Here is a 22,211-nt window from a genome sequence, read left to right on the forward strand (position 1 = left end):
TGCCCCCCCCCCCATGGCATGGCAGGTCAGGAAAGAGGGGACCAGCGAGAGCCCCCTCCCCTGAACCATACCAGTCCGCCTGCCCTCAACATGGGGGGTGCGTGCTACAAAGCACCTTATCCCCATGTTGATGGAGACAAGGGCCTTTTCCTGACAACCCTGGCTGGTGGTTGTCAGGGTAGCAGGTGGGGGGCTTATCGGAATCTGAAGCCCCCTTTAACAAGGGGGCCCCCATATCCCGGCCCCTACCCATTTACCAAAAAAACTGTGAAAAGTTAAAAAAAGAGTGGGTTTTTGACAAGTGCTTTATTAATAGCTCTGAGCCATCTTCTCCTGCCACCATCTCTCCCTAAACCATCGTCTTCTCCGGTGCTGTCCTCTCCGAGCGCCGTCTTCTCCCACCGCCATCTTCCTCGCTGCCGGTTACCCAGGAAAAAAAAAGCTGCTGTTGTTCTGTGGCTGTCTTCCTCCATTGTGTTGTCACTCGCTGTCTGGCATCTGTTATATAGCCATGGGGCTTGGCCATCAGATGACTTCATTCGGAGAGCCCGTCCCCTGTGACCTCACAAGGGCAGGCTCTACGGGTGATGTCATGTGATGGCCATGCACAATGGCTATATAACAGATGCCAGACAGCGAGTGACAACACAATGGAGGAAGACAGCCACAGAACAACAGCAGCTTTTTTTTTTTATTTTGTTTTTTGCAGGTAACCGGTGGCGAGGAAGAAAACGGCTCAGAGCTATTAAAAACCAACTTTTTTTTTACTTGTAACTGCCTTTTTGGTGATTGGATAGAGGTACAATGTACCCTATACCCATTCACATGGGGGGGTTGTTATATAGGGGCCCCTTGATAAAGTTGGCTTCCAGATTTCGATAAGCCTCCCACTTGAAGACCCTGACAACCACTGGCCAGGGTTGTCAGGAAGAAGCCCTTGTTCCCATCAACATTTTGATTGATTTTGGGAGAGACCTCACTCCATTTAAAAAAAGAAAAAATTAGACGCCATTGATGCCGATTCCTGGCTCCCTCCTTAGCAGCCATCTATATTCAGTGTGTTTATTGAGGGGGAAAAAAAAAGGGTTGAAAAACGGATGTCAGCGGATTGGATGTAAATGGATCGTCCGCTAACATCCGTTTTTTATCTGTTCTGTTTTAAAAATAGGGTTTTCTTCCATCTCAAAAAACAGAGCTTATCTTAACGGAGACGGATGTCAGCGGATGATCATCCACCAACGTCCGCTATCCCAACGTCAACGTCAAGGCCTGTCTGAATGTGGCCTGCTTTAAACTTCTCCAACTTGAACCCTGATCTGTCTTGTGTGTTGCTTGGCCTTTATGATGCAGTTTGTTCACTAAGGTTCTCTAACAAACCACTTTGGGCTTCACAGAACAGCTGTATTTATTCTGAAATTAAATTACACACAGGTGCACTCTATTTACTAATTTGGTGACTTCTGAAGGCAATTGGTACCACTAGATTTTAGTTAGGGGTATCAGAGTAAAGAGGGCCAAATACAAATGCACACCACACTTTTCAGATATTTATTTGTAAAACATTTTGAAGACCACTTCAAAATTATGGTCCACTTTGTGTTGGTCTATCACATATAATCCCAATAAAATATGTTTACGTTTTTGGTTGTAACATGACAAAATGTGGACAATTTCAAGGGGTGTGAATTATTTTTCAAGACACTGTACACTATTGCACTGAGGTACTGGTAACATTTGGCAAAATGTTCCATACATCGGGCATTACCACAACACAGTAAACACAGTGCAGTTGCTTATCAACCATTCATTTTGAATAAAACACCTGAAAAGGCCAATAAAGTTACAAAGTTCTAACTCTTGGGCAATCTTGTCTATAAAACTTAGAAAACAAATCTGGAGTTAGACTTTAAATGTATAGAAAAGTTAAACAACAACTTAATACTCCCTCTTCTAGCAAGCAATTGCAAACTGACAAGAGGAATGAGTATGCCATATTACAGAATTATAAACATCAGATTTATTATCTCTGGCTAAAATAGAGTTAACATCACATTTGATTATGGTTAATTTATCTTTCTTCAGAGCCATGAAGCACTATCCCTCATATCCTTGGAATTAGGATACGCAGATCCTGTTTATGAAGCAGCCTCTTCCTCTACTAGTCACGGCTCTTGTTTATTTGTAGAGCTCTGAAGTTCTAATACATATGAAAAGATCATTTGCAACGCTTGGCTGCATTTAAGAGATACTTAGACACTGCCACAAAGATTTATTCCCATGTTTAGTCAGCCTAAGAAAACAGACCAACTTTTGCAAATGTAATATTGGCAACCAAATACATAGCCTTTTCTTAAAGTACAGGGTGCCATCATAACATCCTGAACATGAATTTAAACTTTTCAATAAGGTCATCCTTTAAATACAGGTTACTTTGTATATCATTTGTAAAGTGCACCAGTTTTAGAGCAAATGTCTAATATGCTGTAAAAGGAAAATCCACTTACCAAGATTTGAGCTTATTTTTCAAAGGTGATGCTAAGCCCTACCTTATGTACCATTTATAGGGAATATGCTGACTTGTATTTTAAAGTCTGTTTACAGGGATCATTAACTCAAGGTAAAAGTTACATATAGACTAGTAAATCATGCATCATGGAATAGCTGGATCTAAAGTTTAAACCAGACAGGGCCGGCGATGAGGCAGGCCGATCGTGCAGTATTATCTCTTTAGCTAACCCATAGTGCTTTGGAAATCATTTGCCACATATTAAAATATTGGTAAAGCAAATACTATAGCATAAGATAAGAAACACGTTGCTTCCATTGGTGTGATGCAGTGCAAATTTATTCTGAATAGCACCCCAACGCAGCTTGCCAATGAACGTGCGTTAGGATGCACTGCCGAAATGGAATATGAACCTTTTTGGCTCACTCTGACGCATTAGACCGCCAAATCAAAATGACTGCGCTGCCTTAAAGCAACCCACATGGCATAATGCGTGTCTATGCACCATACCAGTGTGCATAGGTCCTTAAAGGAACTTCACTTTGTCAATCAACATTGGTTAGTTATTTAATCCTTCTGTTGCTGGCATTAGTAAATAGATAGGAATGTATATTATATTTTAAACTTTTTTTTTTTTTTTTACGTTTCTTCAGTTGGTTTCTTGCCTATGTCATATGTCCCAGAAGTCTTCAGGAGGGGAGGGAGGGTTCTCAGCTTGGCGTATGCCTGAGCTAAGAGCAGATGGATTCCAGGAAGTAAATGATACATGTATCATGAATCATCTGCCCTTACTCAAGATGGTCACTGTCAGAAATCTCAGGCTAGTTTTTCAAATGATTTCTCAGCAAAATAAAGCATGGCAATATGGATGGGGGAGTTTGCTTTTAATATTAAAAATTAATGAAATGGCATTTTTGGTTTGTGGGGCTCAGATGCAGTGTCGGTCCACTTTAAGCCTAATGCCTTGTACACACGATAGGAATTTCTGATGAAAAAAGTCTGATGGAATTTTTTCATCAGAAATTCCATACGATTTTTTTTCCGTCGGAGTTTGGAAATCAAACGTGTTTTATATTTTTTTTGTAATGGGAAAAAAATGTTATGGGAAATTCCGATCGTCTGTGTGAAACTCCGACGGAGAAAAAAACATGCATGCTCAGAATCAAGTCGACACATGCTCGGAAGCATTGAACTTAATTTTTCTCGGCTCATCGTAGTGTTTTACGTCACGTGTTTTGAACGGTCGGAATTTAGTCTGACAGTGTGTATGCAAGACTGATGGAAGACAGCTTGAACGAAATTCTGACAAAAAATTCCATCAGATTTTATCCCATAGGAAACTCCTATCGTGTGTACAGGGCATAAGAGAAAACCCTGTATTAATATGAGTCTCAAGCCCTGTACACACGGCCCAGAATCTCATCAGGAAAAAAAACATTGTTTTTCCATGATGAGATTCTTGGCAAGATTCTCTTGCCGGCTGAGTGTACACACGGGCCATTTAAAAGAACCACCGTTCTTTTGAATGGCACGAACGCAGTGACGTCATCGACTGCGACGAGCATGGCTCATCACATTCGATGCCGTTGTCGCCATCTTGCTTCACACTACCTATGCCTTGGAAGCTACCGCACATGCGTCAAAGTCATTTCGAGCATGCGCGGGTTTCCATGGAGAGGTAAGTATACACACGCTCGGGGTTTCTCGGCAGGAAAACACTGCCGAGAATCTCATGATGAGAAAATAGAGAACAGGTTCTCTATTTTCCTCTTCGAGATTCTGGGCAGCTTTCTTGACGAGAAACCTCAAAGCCTCGTACCCACGCACGGTTTGCTCTGCCAGCAGTTTTCTTGCTGGGTCTTGCGGAGAAAACCATGCGTGTGTAAGAGGCTTCAGATTAGTAGTTCTGCTATCACTGAATTTGTAATCTACATGTATGTTCTGCATAACAAAAATATAGGCTTCCTTGGATAATGAGGCTCTTTCACTCACACAAGTGTTACATTTCTCACAGAATTGCTATATTTCATCTACACCTTTTTGTTTTTATAGATTCTAATGCGCTAAAAATGCACTCAAAATGAATGAATACAGTTTTGTCTGTACAGAAGTAAACACAAATATAATCAATGTTGACGTGTGTAAATGCATGTCTTACATTTTACATTTAATGTAGACACAGTACCATTCTCAGCTAGGCAACTAACTGGGAACTAAACTTCACAGAAGACCTTTGAAGTGTTTTCATGGCCTCATTAAATAATACCTTCACTTCTTTAAACAAAATAAATAAGAAAATGCTGTGTAAGCCCTTACACTATTCAGTTGAACAATCACCAGAACAACATCAGCACAGAACCTGTGACTGGCATAACTTCAAAAACAATGCATTTCTCTCTACCTTAGGTGGCTGCTCTTCACCTTGCAGGGCACCCCAGAACACATCATCTTTTCCTGGGGTCATAGGACTTATGATCATGTCAGACAGGGAGCTGCTGTAGTGATTGTCTCTACTGGAGCGGAGATTTTCATTCTTTGATTAAGAGAAAAACAAATACAAGCACATGGATGAAATAATGACCCAGGATCACAGGAGATGGTTCTAAACAAGCAGACAATTCTGAACTCCTCTCTAGAGAGGTTATGTGTTGTTCATATTAATAACCTTTTATTCCTAGGGAAGCACATGCAATTACTAACTTAAAAGTTGCCTTGCTTCTACATTCACAGATAGCAGTGTTTTAGGAATGTATTGGTCCTTCACATATTGTAGTATAAATGTTAATATACAGTATTTGACATTAAATTATTTGTTGCAGATTTTATTATTCACCCTTTTTATGACAATATTACACAGCAATGTATATTTTTGTTGTAGAAGCAGTGTGTTACCCTATGGCCACCCTCACACTTATCCTCTCTGTAGTCGTCTTACACTAATACTTTACAATAAACCCAACCCTTGCCTAAAGCTCTATCTCTCTTTGCAACTCCCAACAGTCACATCTTCCCTGTAAACCCAACTTGCATACTAACCCTCTCTGAAGAAAAACCCTTGTTTGCACACTCCTAGACCTACATTCTCTGAGGAGAAGACCAAGCCTTCATGTGTTGAAATAAATCAATGCTGCAATTACCAGAATCTGTCTTAGGCCCACTTGGACACAAGATGGACAAGCTGCTTCCTCCTAACAGATGGTATCAGTTTGGCTACACGTTGTTAGACTTGTTGGTGTTTCCGGCTAAGTTGCCACAGGATTTATTGTGAACTGTTGTGTATACAAAATGATTATTTTTTCATTGCACTTGGGTTGTGTGTTTTTGCTATTACACCGTGCTGCACCTCACAAGTAGATCCATTTCTGACCCAGGTAGAGAAGGTGGGAATGATGGAACAAGTGCCTGGCAGTTTTGAGCTCTAGACAGAAATGGCTGAATTAAGGGCGTTAACTGTCTGAGAAGGTCTGACATAATTGCAGAGAAATCTGCCTTTGTCAGATAGGCCATAAGATAGAATAAGGATCGGATTTGAAAACTAAGGTTAAATATGGTCTTGCTCTGATGCAAGGGAAACATTGTCACTCTGAGTGGTTTGTTTTTCAGGTCTTCAGTAGAGTAAATGTTTTCCTGAACTGTTGATGCCATTCCCTTGTGCCTGGCTTCTGCCATTGCTAACTATCAGTGATTGTATTCACTTGTAAAGTATTTGTGGAGTACAGTGCAGAAATGGGGGGGAATCTTATAGCTTATAGCAGGCTGTTGACTGCAGAGAAGGCTCATCTGTGACATCACACAGAAGTGGATGTGACAATGCCTTCCGAGACTCTTATTAAGCGATTATAAGGGGATAGAACTCCGGAAATGCATTGCCATGCCTACTTCTTATCCCATAGCATGTGCTGTCACAGATGAGCTTTCCCCACTGTCCACAGCACTGCAATAAAACCTTCAGGCATTAGTGATTCCCTGTTTCTGACAAGTCCTGACTTAGGACTCACATTGTGAATTAGAGTGATGTTTTCATTGCGACTGATTATCTATACCTCTTTGATTTGAGAGTCATGTGAATGGCCACTTTTTATATTTATATGTTTATTCAAAGTTTCACTCTTAGTTTGTGCCTTTTTTTTTTTTTTTTATCCATTTGTTCGTCAACTTAATTTTTCTCCACTGCAGTTAAGCAATAACAGGTTAGTGCTTAACACACAAAAACTTGTGGATTGGAATGGATACTGAAAGTAAAAAGATACATTGACATGGACCTTTTGCAGTCCTCAGAGGTGGCCTCCAGCAAAAATCAGTAAATTCTTGTTGGCTGCTATGAACTGTACAAACCAATGGTCGGCATTAATGCTGTTCACATGTAAGCATAACCACTCATCTGAGTAGTTACATGTGAAACGAGCCTCCGACCAACCCTGGACACAGCCAGCATGTATTCAGAATTTTGGCCACCGCTAATCGGGTAGTTTTTATTTATCCATAGCACGTTTTGCAGCATCCAGAGATTGCATTTATCTGCCTTTGAACACAGCAAACGATTTGCTGATGGTTTCCCCCCAAGAGCCCTGATCTTAACATCGAGTCTGTCTTGGATTACACAAAGAGACTGAAGGATCTGAGCAAGCCTACATCTACAGAATATATATGGTTAGTTCTTCAAGCTGTTTGGAATAATCTACCTGCCATGTTCCTTCAAAACTGTGTGCACAAGTACTGTGGATACACAGAAGAATTGATGCTGATTTCAAGCAAATGGCTGTCGGCACCAATTATTGAGTTCATTTGATTTCTCTTCTGTTCAATTATTTTCCATTTTGTTCATTAATTAAAAAAAAAAAGTAACACTTCTGTTTCTGAAAGCATTCTTAATTTACAGCATTTTTTCACACTGTGCCTTTTGCACAGTACTTTGTCAAATAAAAAGTGTGCATGTAGCTGTTTATACATAATCTGGTAGTGCAACACAGATCATATAATGCAAATAAAGTAAATGTTTTCATGGCCCCCAATATATAGCACTTATCAGTATACTGCATTTCTTATACTCCTCTCAATAGCAAACTTAACATGTACAGTATATGTATACATATGTACCCTACTGGCTGTCTAAAACATCAGATTTAAGACAGCTGGTGAGATCTTGGTACTAAAAAAGCTCAGATCTGTGCAGTTTCATTCCAGGTGCCATTAGTAAGCAATACACAATGTTCATGTTAAAAATCGACAGCGTAGATTTACATTTTAGCAGGTTACATAGCACTACAATGAATATCCAGAGTACACACAGGGTCCTTACCTCCAGTATGGCTCTTGGCAAAGCTGGCGTACAGGGGCTAGAACTGCTTCCAGATCCAAGTCTTCCATGAGCTTGTTGTATAAAACCGGTCCATTTTGCATGGCTTGGATCAACATAGAAGGTTTTTTTTTCTAGAACCTAAAAGCAGTCTATCATTATTACATGTCATATTACCTCTAAACATCCTAATACATCAACTAGAAAAGATTGTATCGCCACTGGAAAAATGCTGTCACTTTCTGGCAAAATAGGAAGTTATTGGGCAGGGTCAATACAAGGGGTGGGTGGAAGGATCGAATGCTGCGTGCGGAGCAATTTATTGTAGGAAGGGGGGCACAGTGCTGGCAGTGTGCTGTTAAACTTTCTGGGTAACAAGTGATTGTGACTACCGCCAGCCCCCCCTACAACACTGCAAAGCTGCACCTGCTTGCAAAGACGTGCCAAGTGTGCTCCTGCACCCCGATACAAGCAAAGGACCCCTGTCAGGTGGAGCCACAGAGTAATCTCAGCCCGACAGGGGCTTCCGAGTCTCGGCGAGGCGCAACATCACAGAGAGGCAAGCCGGGAGGAGAGATGACCATAGAGAGCTGCCAGGCGACAGGAGGAACCAACCACCCAGGCAGTCAATAACAAAGTAAGCAGATGGGCAACTATGAATTGGCAAAGAGGAGAGAAAGCACCAGGGATTTCAAATCCCCAGACCTGTACAGCGGCAAAACGAGCTGTCAGTGTGGGAGATTGCTGAACTCCAGGTTAGCAGGAGCAGGGGAGGGGGTCCACTGCAAGTTCACCTTACAGATTTTCTGTAAGGTGAACTTGCACTTTAACCATATGCCGACCTGCCGCAGTACATATACTGAGACAGGGCTGCAGTATAGTATTGTAGTGCTGTATTGTTTTAAGTGATTTCTTCTTTCTTTATACCTGGGGGGGGGACGCAGTTTGCCATCTTTGCCCTGGACACCAGGTGGCCTTGTCCCGGCACTGTGATTGGGAATCTTGCCATGGAAGATACTTCCAAACATCAAACCACAAAGTATTTCCATGCACATTTTCTGCACCGCGATTCAAACACACTGAGGGGCAGATCCACAAAGGTATTACGCCGGCGTATCTCTTGATACGCTGCGTAATTTCAAATTTTGCACGTTGTATCTTTGTTTTGTATCCTCAAAACAAGATACGACGGCATCTCGGCTAGATCCGACAGGCGTACGTCTTAGTACGCCGTTGGATCTAAGCTGCTATTTTTGGCGGCCGCTAAGTGGCGTTTCCATCGAATTCCGCATCGAGTATGCAAATTATCTAGTTACGATGATCCACAAACGTACGTCCGGCCGGCGCATTTTGTTTTACGTCGTTTGCGTTCGGCTTTTTCCGGCGTATATATGGTGGCGTACTCAATGTTAAGTATGGCCGTCGTTCCCGCGTACAATTTTGAATTTTTTACGTTGTTTGCGTAAGTCGTTCGTCAATAGGGATTTGCGTAGAATGACGTCACCGTCGTGAGCTTTGGCTTGTTCCGGGTTAATTTCGAGCATGCGCACTGGGATACCCCCACGGACGGCGCATTTGCAGGTAAAAAAAAACGTTGTTTACGTCGGGTCACAACGTATTTACATAAAACACGCCCCCATTACATCCATTTGAATCCCGCGCCCTTGCGCCGCCAAAGATACACTACGCCGCCGTAACTTACAGCGCAAATTCTTTGAGGATTCTAAATAAAAGAAATTAGTTGCGGCGGCGTAGTGTATCTTAGATACGCTGCGCCCAGCGTATTAATGCGCCGAGGTATGTGAATCTACCCCTGAGTCTGCAATCTTCTGGTGTCAACAGATTCCTAAGGACACCCCAATTGCAGATTGAAAATGCAGTGTACCTGCCTGCACTAGATTGCATTCTACCACAGTACCATGCAATCCAGTTGCAGTGCGTTTTTTTAAAATAGTGCATGCACTACTTTTGATGTGATCGAGTGCAATTTCAACTCCTTTAAATGAATGGGCTAAAAATTGCATCACACTGAATCACACAGGAACATTGAGTGCATTCCTCGTGATTCAGGGTGTAAACCGGCGCTAAGAGGCTTGAAAAATCGACAATGTTTTTATTGCTTTCCATGCCACAACCGCCTCTTGTACAGCTATGGTAACATGACGACAGCATGAAGGCATGTGGATTTTGCAAAGTAAACAATTCCACTTTGTATTATAATATTTTTTCAAATAAATATTTTATCACAACAGTATATCTTGTATGATTATTCAAATATATTTGGGGTGTTTCTTTGATCCCGTTAAAATAGATGGGCTGCTATGTTATACTTCACCTTTATGCCCTGTACACACGATCGGTTCACCTGATGAAAATGGACCGCTTTCATCGGACGAACGGATCGTGTGTGGGCCCCATCGTTTTTTTTCCCATCGGTGAAAAAAAAATAGAACCTGTTTTAAAATTTTTCTTATGGTTAAAAAAACGATCGTCTGTGGGGAAATCCATCAGTCAAAAATCCACGCATGCTCAGAATCAAGTCGACGCAATCTCAGAAGCATTAAACTTAATTTTTCTCAGCACGTTGTTGTGTTTTACGTTATCGCGTTGGACACGATCGGATTTTAAACCGATGGTGTGTAGGCAAGACTGATGAATGTCAGCTTCATCAGATATCTGATGAAAAAAATCCATCGGTCCGTTTTCATCAGACGAATCGATCGTGCGTACAGGGCATTAGACAAATTCTAGACCACCCTTTTGTCTATAGGTGCCATTGTCAATATAATTTATTGCTGGGATGCACCATACAGAATCTTATAACAGAAATAGCTTACAACAAGCTCTTAAGAGCAGGATCTAGCGCCCAGAAGCGATTCAGTTCGCATGCGCCGCGCTTTATAAGTTTTTCATTCATTCATTCAAGGTGAAATTTTATATTTTTTCAATCTATAATTCTTAAAGCGGATCTCCACCCTCAATACAACAGCAGCTCCATATTCATACTGCTCCTAAACAATGATGAATCGGCTATTTTCAATAAATTTAGTATTAGTGTACCTTATTAGTTAGCCAGGCTTCCGGTCGGCCCCCCCCTCGGGTTTCCGACGGGTTTTCTCCAGTTTCCTGTGCCGCGCTGTGTCTGCTGGGAGACAGTCTCAGAGCTCCCTAATTACAATATTCTAGATGGGGATGTCAGTCAGTCAGGCAGTTCGGCCAATCAGTACTGTGAAGGGCGGGGTTTATTGTAGAGTGCTGGAGGAGCATCTCTGTTAGAAAACATCGCGCGACTTCGCTCACACCGCCAGTCACCATAGCCAGTGCGAATGCACGAGATCGAGCGGTGGATGCTGGGACAGCATCCACCGCAAATAGGAAGTGCCTGCCTATGGAAATCCAATGCCCATAGCTAAGATGGCAACAGCAGGAAAACACAGATTATAACTATTTATTGGGGACAATATTACAGCGGAGCGGCGGGGGAACACCAGAAACGTGAGTTTAGCACAGCAGTGCTATTACACATTTAAAAATACCATTTAAAAAAAAACGTTTTGGCGTGGGAGATCCGCTTTAAAATTAAACCTCATCACTCAAAAACCTTGATAAGCTGGAAAATCATTCCAAATTATAGCAAGGAGGTGGGAAAATGTCACATGTAGCTCAGAAATCTGCAATGGGGAAGGCAAATGGTGATCGTTAGGGTAGTATAAATGTATTTCTCAAAAAAAAAAAAAACATTAACTTACATTATTAATGGGCTTCACATTTGGATGATCGCCAGTATTATTTGTTGGTGCTACATGTTTCCCCATATGATCATGCTGGAGAAATAACAGCTGAGTCTGATCTTTGGGCAGTGTACGGTGAAGTTTTCTTTGGCTTTGCAAATCTGTCTTCTAAACAAAAAAAAAAAGTAAAAATTAACATGACAATATTACTTGCTGTATCCTATTCATAGGCGTGCGCACAGGGTGTGCCAGGTGTGCCTGGGCACACCCTAATCACCCTTCGGAGATTTCCCCTGCTGCTTGGCTGCAAGAAAAAGGGACCAGGGAATCTCTGTCCTCAAGTCCCTTTCTTTGTCTCCAAAGTGAGACGTCATGGGTCTGTTTAGACTCCTGAAATTTTACCAAAGCCCCCCAATGGGGCTCAGAAAAAAAAAATAAAAAAAATATTGTAAATAAATACAAAAAAAATAATTAAATTGTAAAAAAGTAATACAAAAAATAAACTACCGACACCAACCTCTGCCCTACTGACACTGTCCATTGCCCTGAAGCCCTAATTATAATTACACACATGCATGTATGTTTGCACTTTGGGGTGCACACCCTAATGCAATAGGCTGCACACACCTATGATCCTATTACTACCTCTACTACTACTACTACTACTACTACTACTACTCCTACTACTTTACTACAAAAAAAATTATAAGATTGGTTTCAACAATCTTTTATATTCTTATGCAGCAATACCCCCATATGTGCCACTAGTATTTTGCTGAGGTCTTCCTTAGTTTCAGCCCCCGAAGGCCAGGCACACAGTATTTCCTGCAGTCAGGTGCACACAACAATGTCTAGTCTAGGGAGTGTAGTGAGTGGGTGTGTTTGTTTTTTGTTTTTGTTTTTTAGATACGAAATTGGGATGGGGAAGGGAATAGTAGGATACTCAAAACTAAACTATTCACAGTTGTGGACAGCTTTCTTAGTGGAACTGTGTATGTAGCAGACTTTACAGGACTGAGCAAAGTCCCTTGCAAAGAGAAGGAATTGAGTTAAATCTGCTCTTTAGGACACAAGCTGGTGTTCTATTTAGCTTACACCCAGCTGATGACTTCTAGTACCCAGAGGTGGATTTAGCAGCACAAGTCCCTAGGATCCCTTTAAGGGGTTCATATTCACAAGGCCCTGGTTGCAAGTCACCTTCTTCCGTGATACCAGACAGGGTCCGTGGACATCCCTCCGTCAGCTCTAAAGAGAACCCTGTGTTTCAACATTTATGCCCTCAGGTCACCCAACTGAGCCTCATGGTAGCTTGTGCTGAGAAGAGGCAATGTGCTCCCTTCCCAACTGGACCTCTCCTCTCCAGGAAAACTCAGGATTTTAGGTGCTCCCTGAACATAAATACAGGCACCGAGCATGCCTAGGGGCACCTCCCTTTCCAATTGGCTTGGGCTTCATCTATATTTATGTTGCACATCTGAATGGTTTCCACCTACGATCCAAAACCTTCCTAGTTTTCTTGGATACAGGGATAACTCCATACAGCATGGGCAGCATCAGAGCACCCTGAGCAGGCAGAACTAAACGATCATGGCTCCTGTTAATCAGACAACCCAAACAAATTTACCTAGCTGCTCCTCTGTTAAGCAGAGGGGCCATTTTTGTTTTACCTGCTCTAGTACCTACTTAGGAGGGTGCTACACTTAGCCAAAACGTTTTCCCTTTTTTTTTTTATATTGATCATGTCAGGATTTTTATTGCTTTCTGGGTCACTACTGGGGAAATTCACCCCACTATTTTCCTGGTGAACATTGCCAATAAGTCACAAAGTGATGGTAAATATGACATATTTTACAGCTGCCACTGAAGCAGTAGGGGAAGAGAGATTTTCCACTGGGGATACTTGTTCTAGTGACACTTGTCAAAGCAATGCTTTTACTTTTGAAAGATATATTGTCACTTCATTTTGTGTCTCCATTAAAGGAAGTGAAGCAAAATGCCTCTAAAGACATGCACGTGGCTATTAACCACTTCACCCAGGTTCAAGTCATTTGATGTCGGGGATTTGAAGTCCCCCGCCAGCAGTCCCGGTCATCTCTATGACTCTCAGAAGCTGGGCGCGATGGTATGACGTCATGTCCAGCCCCGGCAGTTGTAAACACTGCCGAGTATTTGGCTGGAAAGCCTTAAATTTTTTTTTTTTTTTTTGATCTTAGGCTTTCCGAGGACCTGTCATGCCCTATTCATTATAAGGGATGTTTACATCCCTTGTAATAGGAAAAAAGTTAAAAATGAAAGGTAAAGTATACAAATAAAATAAGTGAACGCATACGTAGGTCACGCCCGCATATGTAAATGAAATTCAAACTCCATGTGAGGTAGCGCCGTGAACGTTCAAATGAGAGCAGTGGGCCAAATCTTCAAAGGAGATACGCAGGCGGAACTGCTGCTCAGCCTGCGTATCCCTGTGCCTATCTTTGGAAACGATCCTCAGAAGGATTTTTCCAAAGATAGGCAGAAGATCGGACATCTGTAATAGACTTACACTGTCGGATCTTAGGATGCAGTACCGCATCCGCCGCTGGGGGCATTTCGAGTCGAAATGCCGCTTTGCGTATGCGAATGAGTACTTAGGCAGATCCACAAAGCTTTTTAGCTTTGTGTTTTCTGCGTAAGTTACGTTTTGCATGCGTAAAATTAGGGATGCTTTTACAAGGCCTAAACTGTTTAGACCTTGTAAAAACAAACCTTTTTTTCGATCGCCGCAATTTTTTTTAAATTTCGAAAAAAAAAATTCCGGCGCGTAACTTTTTTTTACCCGACGCAACTTTATTGTCCCGTCGCGATCCACAAAGCCCGGCGTAAAGTACGTTCGCGAGATGCACGTCGGGAAAAATGACGTCACACGCATGCGCCGAACGTCCGGCGCGGGAGCGCGCCTCATTTAAATAGGAATCGCCCCCTCGATCAGACGACCGCCTTGCGACGGAGGCACTTAAGTTACACGGCGTGTAATTTCTAGGTAAGTGCTTTGTGGATCGGTCACTTAGGTAGAAATTTTACGCCTGTGTAACTTAACTGCTGAAAGTTAAGTTAGGCAGTTTTTTTGAGGATTTGGCCCAGTATTTCTAGCACTAGACCTCCTCTGTAAATCTAAACTAGCTTCTTTCACATTACACAAAAAAATCAGGCTAACTTGAGTGTTTTTTTATTAATTAATGAAAGTGTTTTTTCCCCCAAAAAGTCTCTTCAAAAAAATAAAATAAAATAAAAATTATTTATGTTTGGAGTTCCTGAGCAATTTGTTTGCAAAATAAAAATTATGATTTTTACATGTAGGAAAGAAGTGTCAGAATTGGCTTGAGAAATGGTTAAAATTGAGGTAGCTTCTTGCCTTTAACAATTTCATCCCATAATAAAAATATACATCTTGTCTAGAGTTTTAATTTAATATACTGATCATTTCATTGGCATTTCTCACGTCTGAAGTACGTTTTTACTGACCTACGCAAAGGGGGTCTTGGCAAAAATTGATTCTAGGATTCATAAGGTCCCACTCTGGAGCTACCATCTTTTTCTGGGGTTCTTTCAAGTGGCAGTCTTGATCGGCTGGCACTTGCAGTGTGCAGGAATGTAATCTGAGCATACATGTTCCTATTAGAAGATTTCCCCTTTATTCCTGTTCCAGTGAAAAAAATGGCTTTTCCCTAACTTTCAGTTCTGGTAACAGAGGGCCAGATTCACATAGGAGAGCGGTGGCGTAACGTAACGTAGATACGTTACACCTCAGCAATTTTTCATCGCAAGTGCCTGATTCAAGCACTTGCGATGAAAACCTACGCCGGCGGCCTCCGGCGCAAGGCGGGCCAATTTAAATGGGCGTGTGCCATTTAAATTAGGCGCGCTCCAGCGCCGGACCTACCGCGCATGCTCCGTTTCCGAACTCCCGTCATGCATTGCGCGCCGTGACGTCATTTTTTCGAACCGCGACGCGCGTAGCATAATTCCGTATTCCCGGACGGCTTACGCAAACGACGTTGATTTTTAAATTTCGACGCGGGAACGACAGCCATACTTTAGACAGCAATACACTTGCTGACTAAAGTTAGGGCAGCTAAAACGACGACTAACTTTGCGACGGTAAACTAGACTAGCGACGACGTAGCGAACGCGAAAATCCATCGTGAATCGCCGTAACTCCTAATTTGCATACCCGACGCTGGTTTACGACGCAAACTCCCCCCAGCGGCGGTCGCGGTATTGCATCCTAAGATCCGACAGTGTAAAACAATTACACCTGTCGGATCTTCTGGCTATCTATGCGTAAATGATTTTATGAATCAGTCGCATAGATAGAAACAGAGATACGACGGCGTATCAGCAGATACGCCGTCGTATCTCCACTGTGAATCTGGCCCAATAGTCCTAACCCTGGGACACACAGGAAGTGTGAATCACCAGATAAGAGACACAGACAATAAAAATGTCCAACCAATATTCTAGCCATTTTCTGTGCTAACTAAAAACATGCCTTTAGATACAATTATGTACTTTAGCATAAGTATGACTGTTGTTCACAAATATCTTTCTTACCATTCCAGGTATTGACTTTTCTGTTGGGTTGCTTTTTCCATCTGTTTTCTGTAATAGATCTTCATGCTGCAGTTAGAATTAGGACACTGTATCATGCTGCAGTTGGAATTAAGACACTGTATAATTCTTTAAAACATTTAAAGTCTCTCTATATTGGTCAAACAGGACACCAAATTTTACATGGAAACTAAATTCTTCTTAATGACTTTAAGTAATTAATTACTTTAAGTAGACTACAAATTGGTTTAATAGAAAACCATATTTGGGACTTTAAGAGTGCTGCTTAAAAATAGGATTATATTACAACTCATGTAGTGTAAAACGTTTTTTTGTTTTATTACAAAAGCAGAAAAGAGTACATAAATCTATCACATATAGAGAAAGAAATATATTTCCTCTGTGTAGTTTTTCCACGCTTATGTTCTACACATGTTCACATCCAAGTTTGAAGTTCATTTTGTGGTTCAACGTTACAGATGTGCCTCTAAAGTCCATGTTTCCTTCCTTTGAATATGTTTTGCAATATATCTAGGACGTTGGCACACTCATACCTATCTGTATCCACAACGCCATCTTGTGGTGATACATTGTAATTTTAATTTTAATTGGGGAGATTGGCACATGCGCAACTTTATAGAGGGCACAAGGAATGTTGTAAGGTGAATACATGGCCCCCACAATGAAAGAGGTACCCTTGTCTGCATTTTAAGGCATGCCATTACATGTACAAATTTGGTGGGAATGATGAAGGAATGGAATACAAGTTTTGTTTTGTTTCCTTTTAATGTGTGTTTTGTTTAGCGATCTAGGCTCTGAGAAACAACAATTTATTTTTGTTGGTAAAAAAATAATAATACTGTTTTTTACAGCATAGGGAAAACTAATAAGTAGTGGTAAAACAAATGTATTAATTAAGAATCGAAAGGCTAAGCACAAAAATTTCTTGCAAAATAAATAGTGCTTTAAAAAAAAAAGAATTAAATGATTAGAATAACATTTAGAAGTATCTGAGCTAGCAATAATTGGGCTGCTTAAGGAATTTAACAAAAATGTAATGTACAAATATTGTTTTTATTGAACTTTACTTATGTTATTGTGAAAAATTATCCCTAAACTTTGCCCTGTAACTTTTCTTTTACTTTGTACCATGTGCTATATTCACAAACTATAGTAGTACAAGTAAATGTTATTAAAGTTAAAGTTGAGACACAATTTAATAATTGCAGAAAGTACCGTACATTTCTGCAATATGTCTGTAAATGTTCCTATTTATTCAGAGATCATAGTATAATTTGAAGCAGTTGTTCATCACATTCAATTGTACTTGTTCAGTAATGTTGAAGACATTCATAGCTTATCCAAACCACTTCTTCCGTTCCAAAGGATGTAACACCTTGGAACTGATATGACTTGGTAAGCCAATTCTTTCCCTCCTTTTTTTTCTTGTTTGTATTCCTCCCATTTTGGCTCACATTTCTGGGATTTCCTCAAATACAGATATTATGTATGTAATGCCTGACATGCATTAGAATTGAGCAAGTGGCTTGGTAAGCTATAAAATATCTTCAACATGACGCGTCCAGTTGAATGTGACTACTATTGGCTATCCACTGCAATACCGTTACAGTCAAATTCTGCAAAACATGGGGAAATGTAACGGCACAGCCTTTTAGAAGCTTTATCTTAAAGCTGAACTATAGGCAAAACGTGTTTTTATTATTTTCAATAGAGTAAGGAAGGGTTATAACCCCTGACAGATTTTTTTTTGTCATCTGTGTCCCATTGCGGAGATTTTCCTTTACTTCCTGTCCCATAGCCAAACAGGAAGTTAGAGGAAATCCCTGTAAGAGATCTCCTGTTACCAGTGATCAGGAACAGTGATCCCTGTCATGTTCCAGTAACCCCATCCCCCCCTACAGTTAGAACACGCTGAGAGAACACAGTAAATATTGTTTAGTCATTATTAAAATACATGCAGCTTTTTAATCACAATTCATACATTAGTAAATGTATTTATTTTAAATGCAAGTAACAGGGCTTTTTCTCTGGTAGAACTTAACAGAACTGCATTTTGGCACTTCTGCCGATGGACACTGGCTGTGGGAACAGATTTTTTTAAAATTGGGCTAGGAACTGCAGCTGAACCGGCCATGGAGTAAGCAGGTGGCCGTATGTGCTGACACTGCGTTTGTAGTTAACTACATAACGACCAGCCGCCGCAATTCTACGGCGGCAGGTCGGCTCTCCTGCGCGAGAGCACGTAGTATAACGTCGGCTCTCCTAGCGGCCACTAGGGGCAGGCACCCGCGATCGCTCGTTAACCTCCCTGGCGGTATGATTCTGTCAGAAAAAACATGCTAAAAGCGGTACCATTATTTGCAAGGAAATTTGGCGTTTTATATTGTAGGTCTGTAATTTTTAGAAATAACTTACTTAAATCTGACCAAACAAGATTCTAATAGGCATCCCAGGTATGACATTTTTTTAAAAACAAAATTATAAATTATAATATAATAAATAATTATAAATAATTATAACAAATAATAATATAATTATAATAAAAATTATTCAATAATGTAATCAAATCAAAATCACTGAAATTTGCTCAGTTGCAGAATTGTTGCTGTCATTATTTTTTTTTTTTTATGACGAATTTCCCCACAAATCGCTATCGCACAATTCTGCAAGTGATTATAATTTATTATCGCTGTTTTTTAGCTGATCTAAAACAATTTTTGACATAAAGGGACACTTTTGGTTGCTATGGACAATCTACAGTTTGCAGGGAGAAAGAAACGTTTTTATTATATAAAATGACATGCATGACACAGGACAGACCACTAGGGACAAGGGGTGTGTGTATTTTTTACATACAGTACTGTAATCTATAAGATTACAGTATACTGTATGTAAGGTGTTTGTTTACTTTTTTGAATTTGGCGCCGTTCTCCGTCCCCGTGCGTCGTAACGTCGCAGGGAACGGAGATCGGCGTCACACGGAGGCACTGTGTGAATCGAGCGAGGTTCCACTCGCTCACACAGCGCGGTGGCATCGCTGGATCCAGGGACAAGGTAAGTAACTTGTGCCTGTGGATCTAGCGAGGCAAGCCCGAGTCTGACTCGGGGTTTCCGCTCGCAGCAGGAAAATCTAACCCCGAGTCAGACTCGGGAAGACCGCCAGGCAGGTTAAAGAGCAGGGACCGGGAGCTGTTTGTGTAAGGGGGGAAGGGAAGGAGACCCTGTCAGGTAGACTGCTGCTGCAATAAAGCTCTCTAAAGCTTTATACACCTCAGCTGGCCATACAGTTGAGCAGAAACTGGCCCAATTTCAATCCATCTACCCGGTTTGTTTTTTTCAGATGATCACTTCCATAAAGAGGCATTACAGTTTTTAATTAGCTAGGGCCACTCTTTCCGCTAGGATCCACTGTTTTTCACTGTGTAAAAATGTAGGGTTTGGAGCTTCTTCACTTTTATTTAACCAGAATTGAGGTTGTAAAACAAATTCCACAATGTCATCTTAAGGAGATCTACCACTGAACATTATGTAATCTGCTGTGTAGTGTTACCTGTTTCCTTTCTGCAGCATGTCCATCAACCAAAACACATCTCTCATTCTCTGTGTGCTTCCTTCCCTCCTTCCTTTTTCCGTCTCGTTTTTGTCCTTCCCACTCCATCAGTTTTGGCTCATATTCCTGGGTTTTCCTCAAATCCAGTTCTCGTTTCTGATGCTGTGCTCAAATAAAAAAAAAAAAGAAAAATCACATACTGTATAATATTTATCTGTGGTGTGATGGCAAGAGATGGGTCCCCAGAATTATCCTAATGTCTGAAGATCTCACAGTCTCACACTATGGGTCATTAAACTTGCTCAAGATACACTATATTGCCAAAAGTATGCCTGCCTTTACACGCACATGGTTTTTAATGGCATCCCAGTCTTAGTCCATAGGGTTCAATATTGTGTTGGCCCACCCTTTGCAGCTATAACAGCTTCAACTCTTCTGGGAAGGCTGTTAACAAGGTTTAGGAGTGTGTCTATGGGAATGTTTGACCATTCTTCCAGAAGCTCATTTGTGAGGTCAGGATCTGATGTTGGATGAGAAGGCCTGGCTGGCAGTCTCCGCTCTAATTCATCCCAAAGGTGTTCTATCGGGTTGAGGTCAGGACTCTATGCAGGCCAGTCAAGTTCCTTCACCCCAAACTCGCTCATCCATGTACTGGTCCAAATCATTTGTTGGAGGGGGGATTATGGTGTGGGGTTGTTTTTCAGGGGTTGGGCTTGGCCCCTTGGTTCCAGTAAAGGGAACTCTTGAGGTGTCAGCATACCAAGACATTTTGGACAATTTCATGCTGGGAACAGTTTGGGGATGGCCCCTTCCTTTTTCAAAATGACTGCGCACCAGTGCACAAAGCAAGGTCCATAAAGACATGGATGAGTGAGGTTGGGGTAGAGTAATTTGACTGGCCGGCACAGTGCCCTGACCTCAACCTGATGAAACACCTTTGGGATGAATTGGAGCAGAGACTGAGAGCTAGGCCGCTTTGTCCAACATCAGTGCCTGACCTCACAAAGTTGCTTCTGGAAGAATGGTCAAACATTCCCGTAGACACACTCCTTAAACTTGTGTACAGCCTTCTTAGAAGAGATGAAGCTATATGTGAAAAGGTGGACTAAGACTGGGATGCCATTAAAGTTCATGTGTGTGTAAAAGCAGGTGTCCCAATACTTTTGGCAATATAGTGTATGTTGACCTGTAACATTCCAAGTTCAGCTGTCATATTATGCTCTGTACATTCTAAACTGTATCATTCTTAAATTAAACTGTTTTCTCAAGGAAAACAGAGTCCAAAGGGAGGCTGGCTTCATCTATCTAAAAAATGCAAGCAAGTCCTATATTTGTCTAAGCACACTGCCCTTAAAGGGGTTGTAAAGGTTTTTTTTTTCTAAATAGGTTCCTTTAAGCTAGTGCATTGTTGGTTCACTTACCTTTTCCTTCAATTTCCCTTCTAAATGTTTTTTTTTCTTTGTCTGAATTTTTCACTTCCTGTTTATCCTCAGTAAGCTTTCCACCATCATCCGAGCCGTTCTGACTGGGGGTTAGTCAGTGTGCTCGCCCATTCCTTTGGGACTACATCCCTGTGGGGAGACACCGTGTTCAAATCGTCTCCCCGCAGGGATGTAGTCCAAAGGGAGGGGGCGAGCACGCTGACTTACCCCCAGCCAGAGCAGCTTGGATGATGGGGGGAGGAACAGGAAGTGAGGAATTCAGACAAAGAAAAAAAAAATTTAGAAGGGAAATCGAAGGAAGAGGTAAGTGAACCAACAATGCACTAGCTTAATGGAACATATTTAGAAAATAAAAAACAAACCTTCACAACCCATTTAATGCTTGTCAGACATCTATTGTATAGCCTGTACTGCTTTCTCCGTGTTGGTGGAGTCTCGGGTCTTTTAATCCACATAGATCCCTTCATCCCAAAGCCTGCAACCTGAGACTGTCTCGATAGTTTTTATTTTAAAAAGGTGGTGTGGCCTACATATTTCATATAAGTGACACTTGGAGGTTGATCTACTAAAGGCCACTAGACGGTGCACTTTGGAAAGTGTAGTTGTACTCTGCAAATGCAATTTTCTCCAGAGCTTAGTAAATGACGTAAAGCTTCTCTTTCCACGGAATACCCAATCACATGCAAGGGAAAGTAAATATAAAAAGCATTTTTGCTTGCATGTGATTGAATGATGGAAGTCCGCAGAGCTTCTTCCCATTTACTAAACTCCTGGAGCAAGTGCACAGTAAATTTTCCTTTTAGTAAATCAACCTTTTACTCTTCTCTGCATTATAGTCGGCTCCAATCTATGAGAGCAATTTGAAATTAAACATTTAAACCTAAATTAGCACCTGATACTTAGGGAATGATTATGAATAAATGTAAAGAAATACAGAATTATACATATGTTTTATAACCATTTTTTTCAGGGAATATGCAATGTACATATTGACTAAATGGAGTAATTATATTTATATGATTGTTACTTTGGACTGCAGGAAACCACGGTTGCAATAGATATAAATGAACCCCCTGTT

General features: G+C 41.2%; 1 protein-coding gene across 1 annotated transcript in view; it reads right to left on the minus strand.

Annotated features, from left to right (window-relative positions):
- The window catches only part of NRK (Nik related kinase), a 297,759-nt gene that overhangs the window by 125,021 nt on the left and 150,527 nt on the right, over positions 1-22,211 (minus strand). The window contains exons 13-17 of the mRNA XM_040323823.1: positions 19,692-19,853; positions 16,124-16,189; positions 11,552-11,701; positions 7,806-7,943; positions 4,908-5,039 (exon numbers count right to left, since the gene is read on the minus strand). Of these exons, the coding sequence (XP_040179757.1) occupies positions 4,908-5,039; positions 7,806-7,943; positions 11,552-11,701; positions 16,124-16,189; positions 19,692-19,853 (648 nt within the window). The remainder of the gene's footprint in view (positions 1-4,907; positions 5,040-7,805; positions 7,944-11,551; positions 11,702-16,123; positions 16,190-19,691; positions 19,854-22,211) is intronic.

The sequence above is a fragment of the Rana temporaria genome, chromosome 9 (assembly GCF_905171775.1).
Source record: "Rana temporaria chromosome 9, aRanTem1.1, whole genome shotgun sequence".
Taxonomy (NCBI): domain Eukaryota; kingdom Metazoa; phylum Chordata; class Amphibia; order Anura; family Ranidae; genus Rana; species Rana temporaria.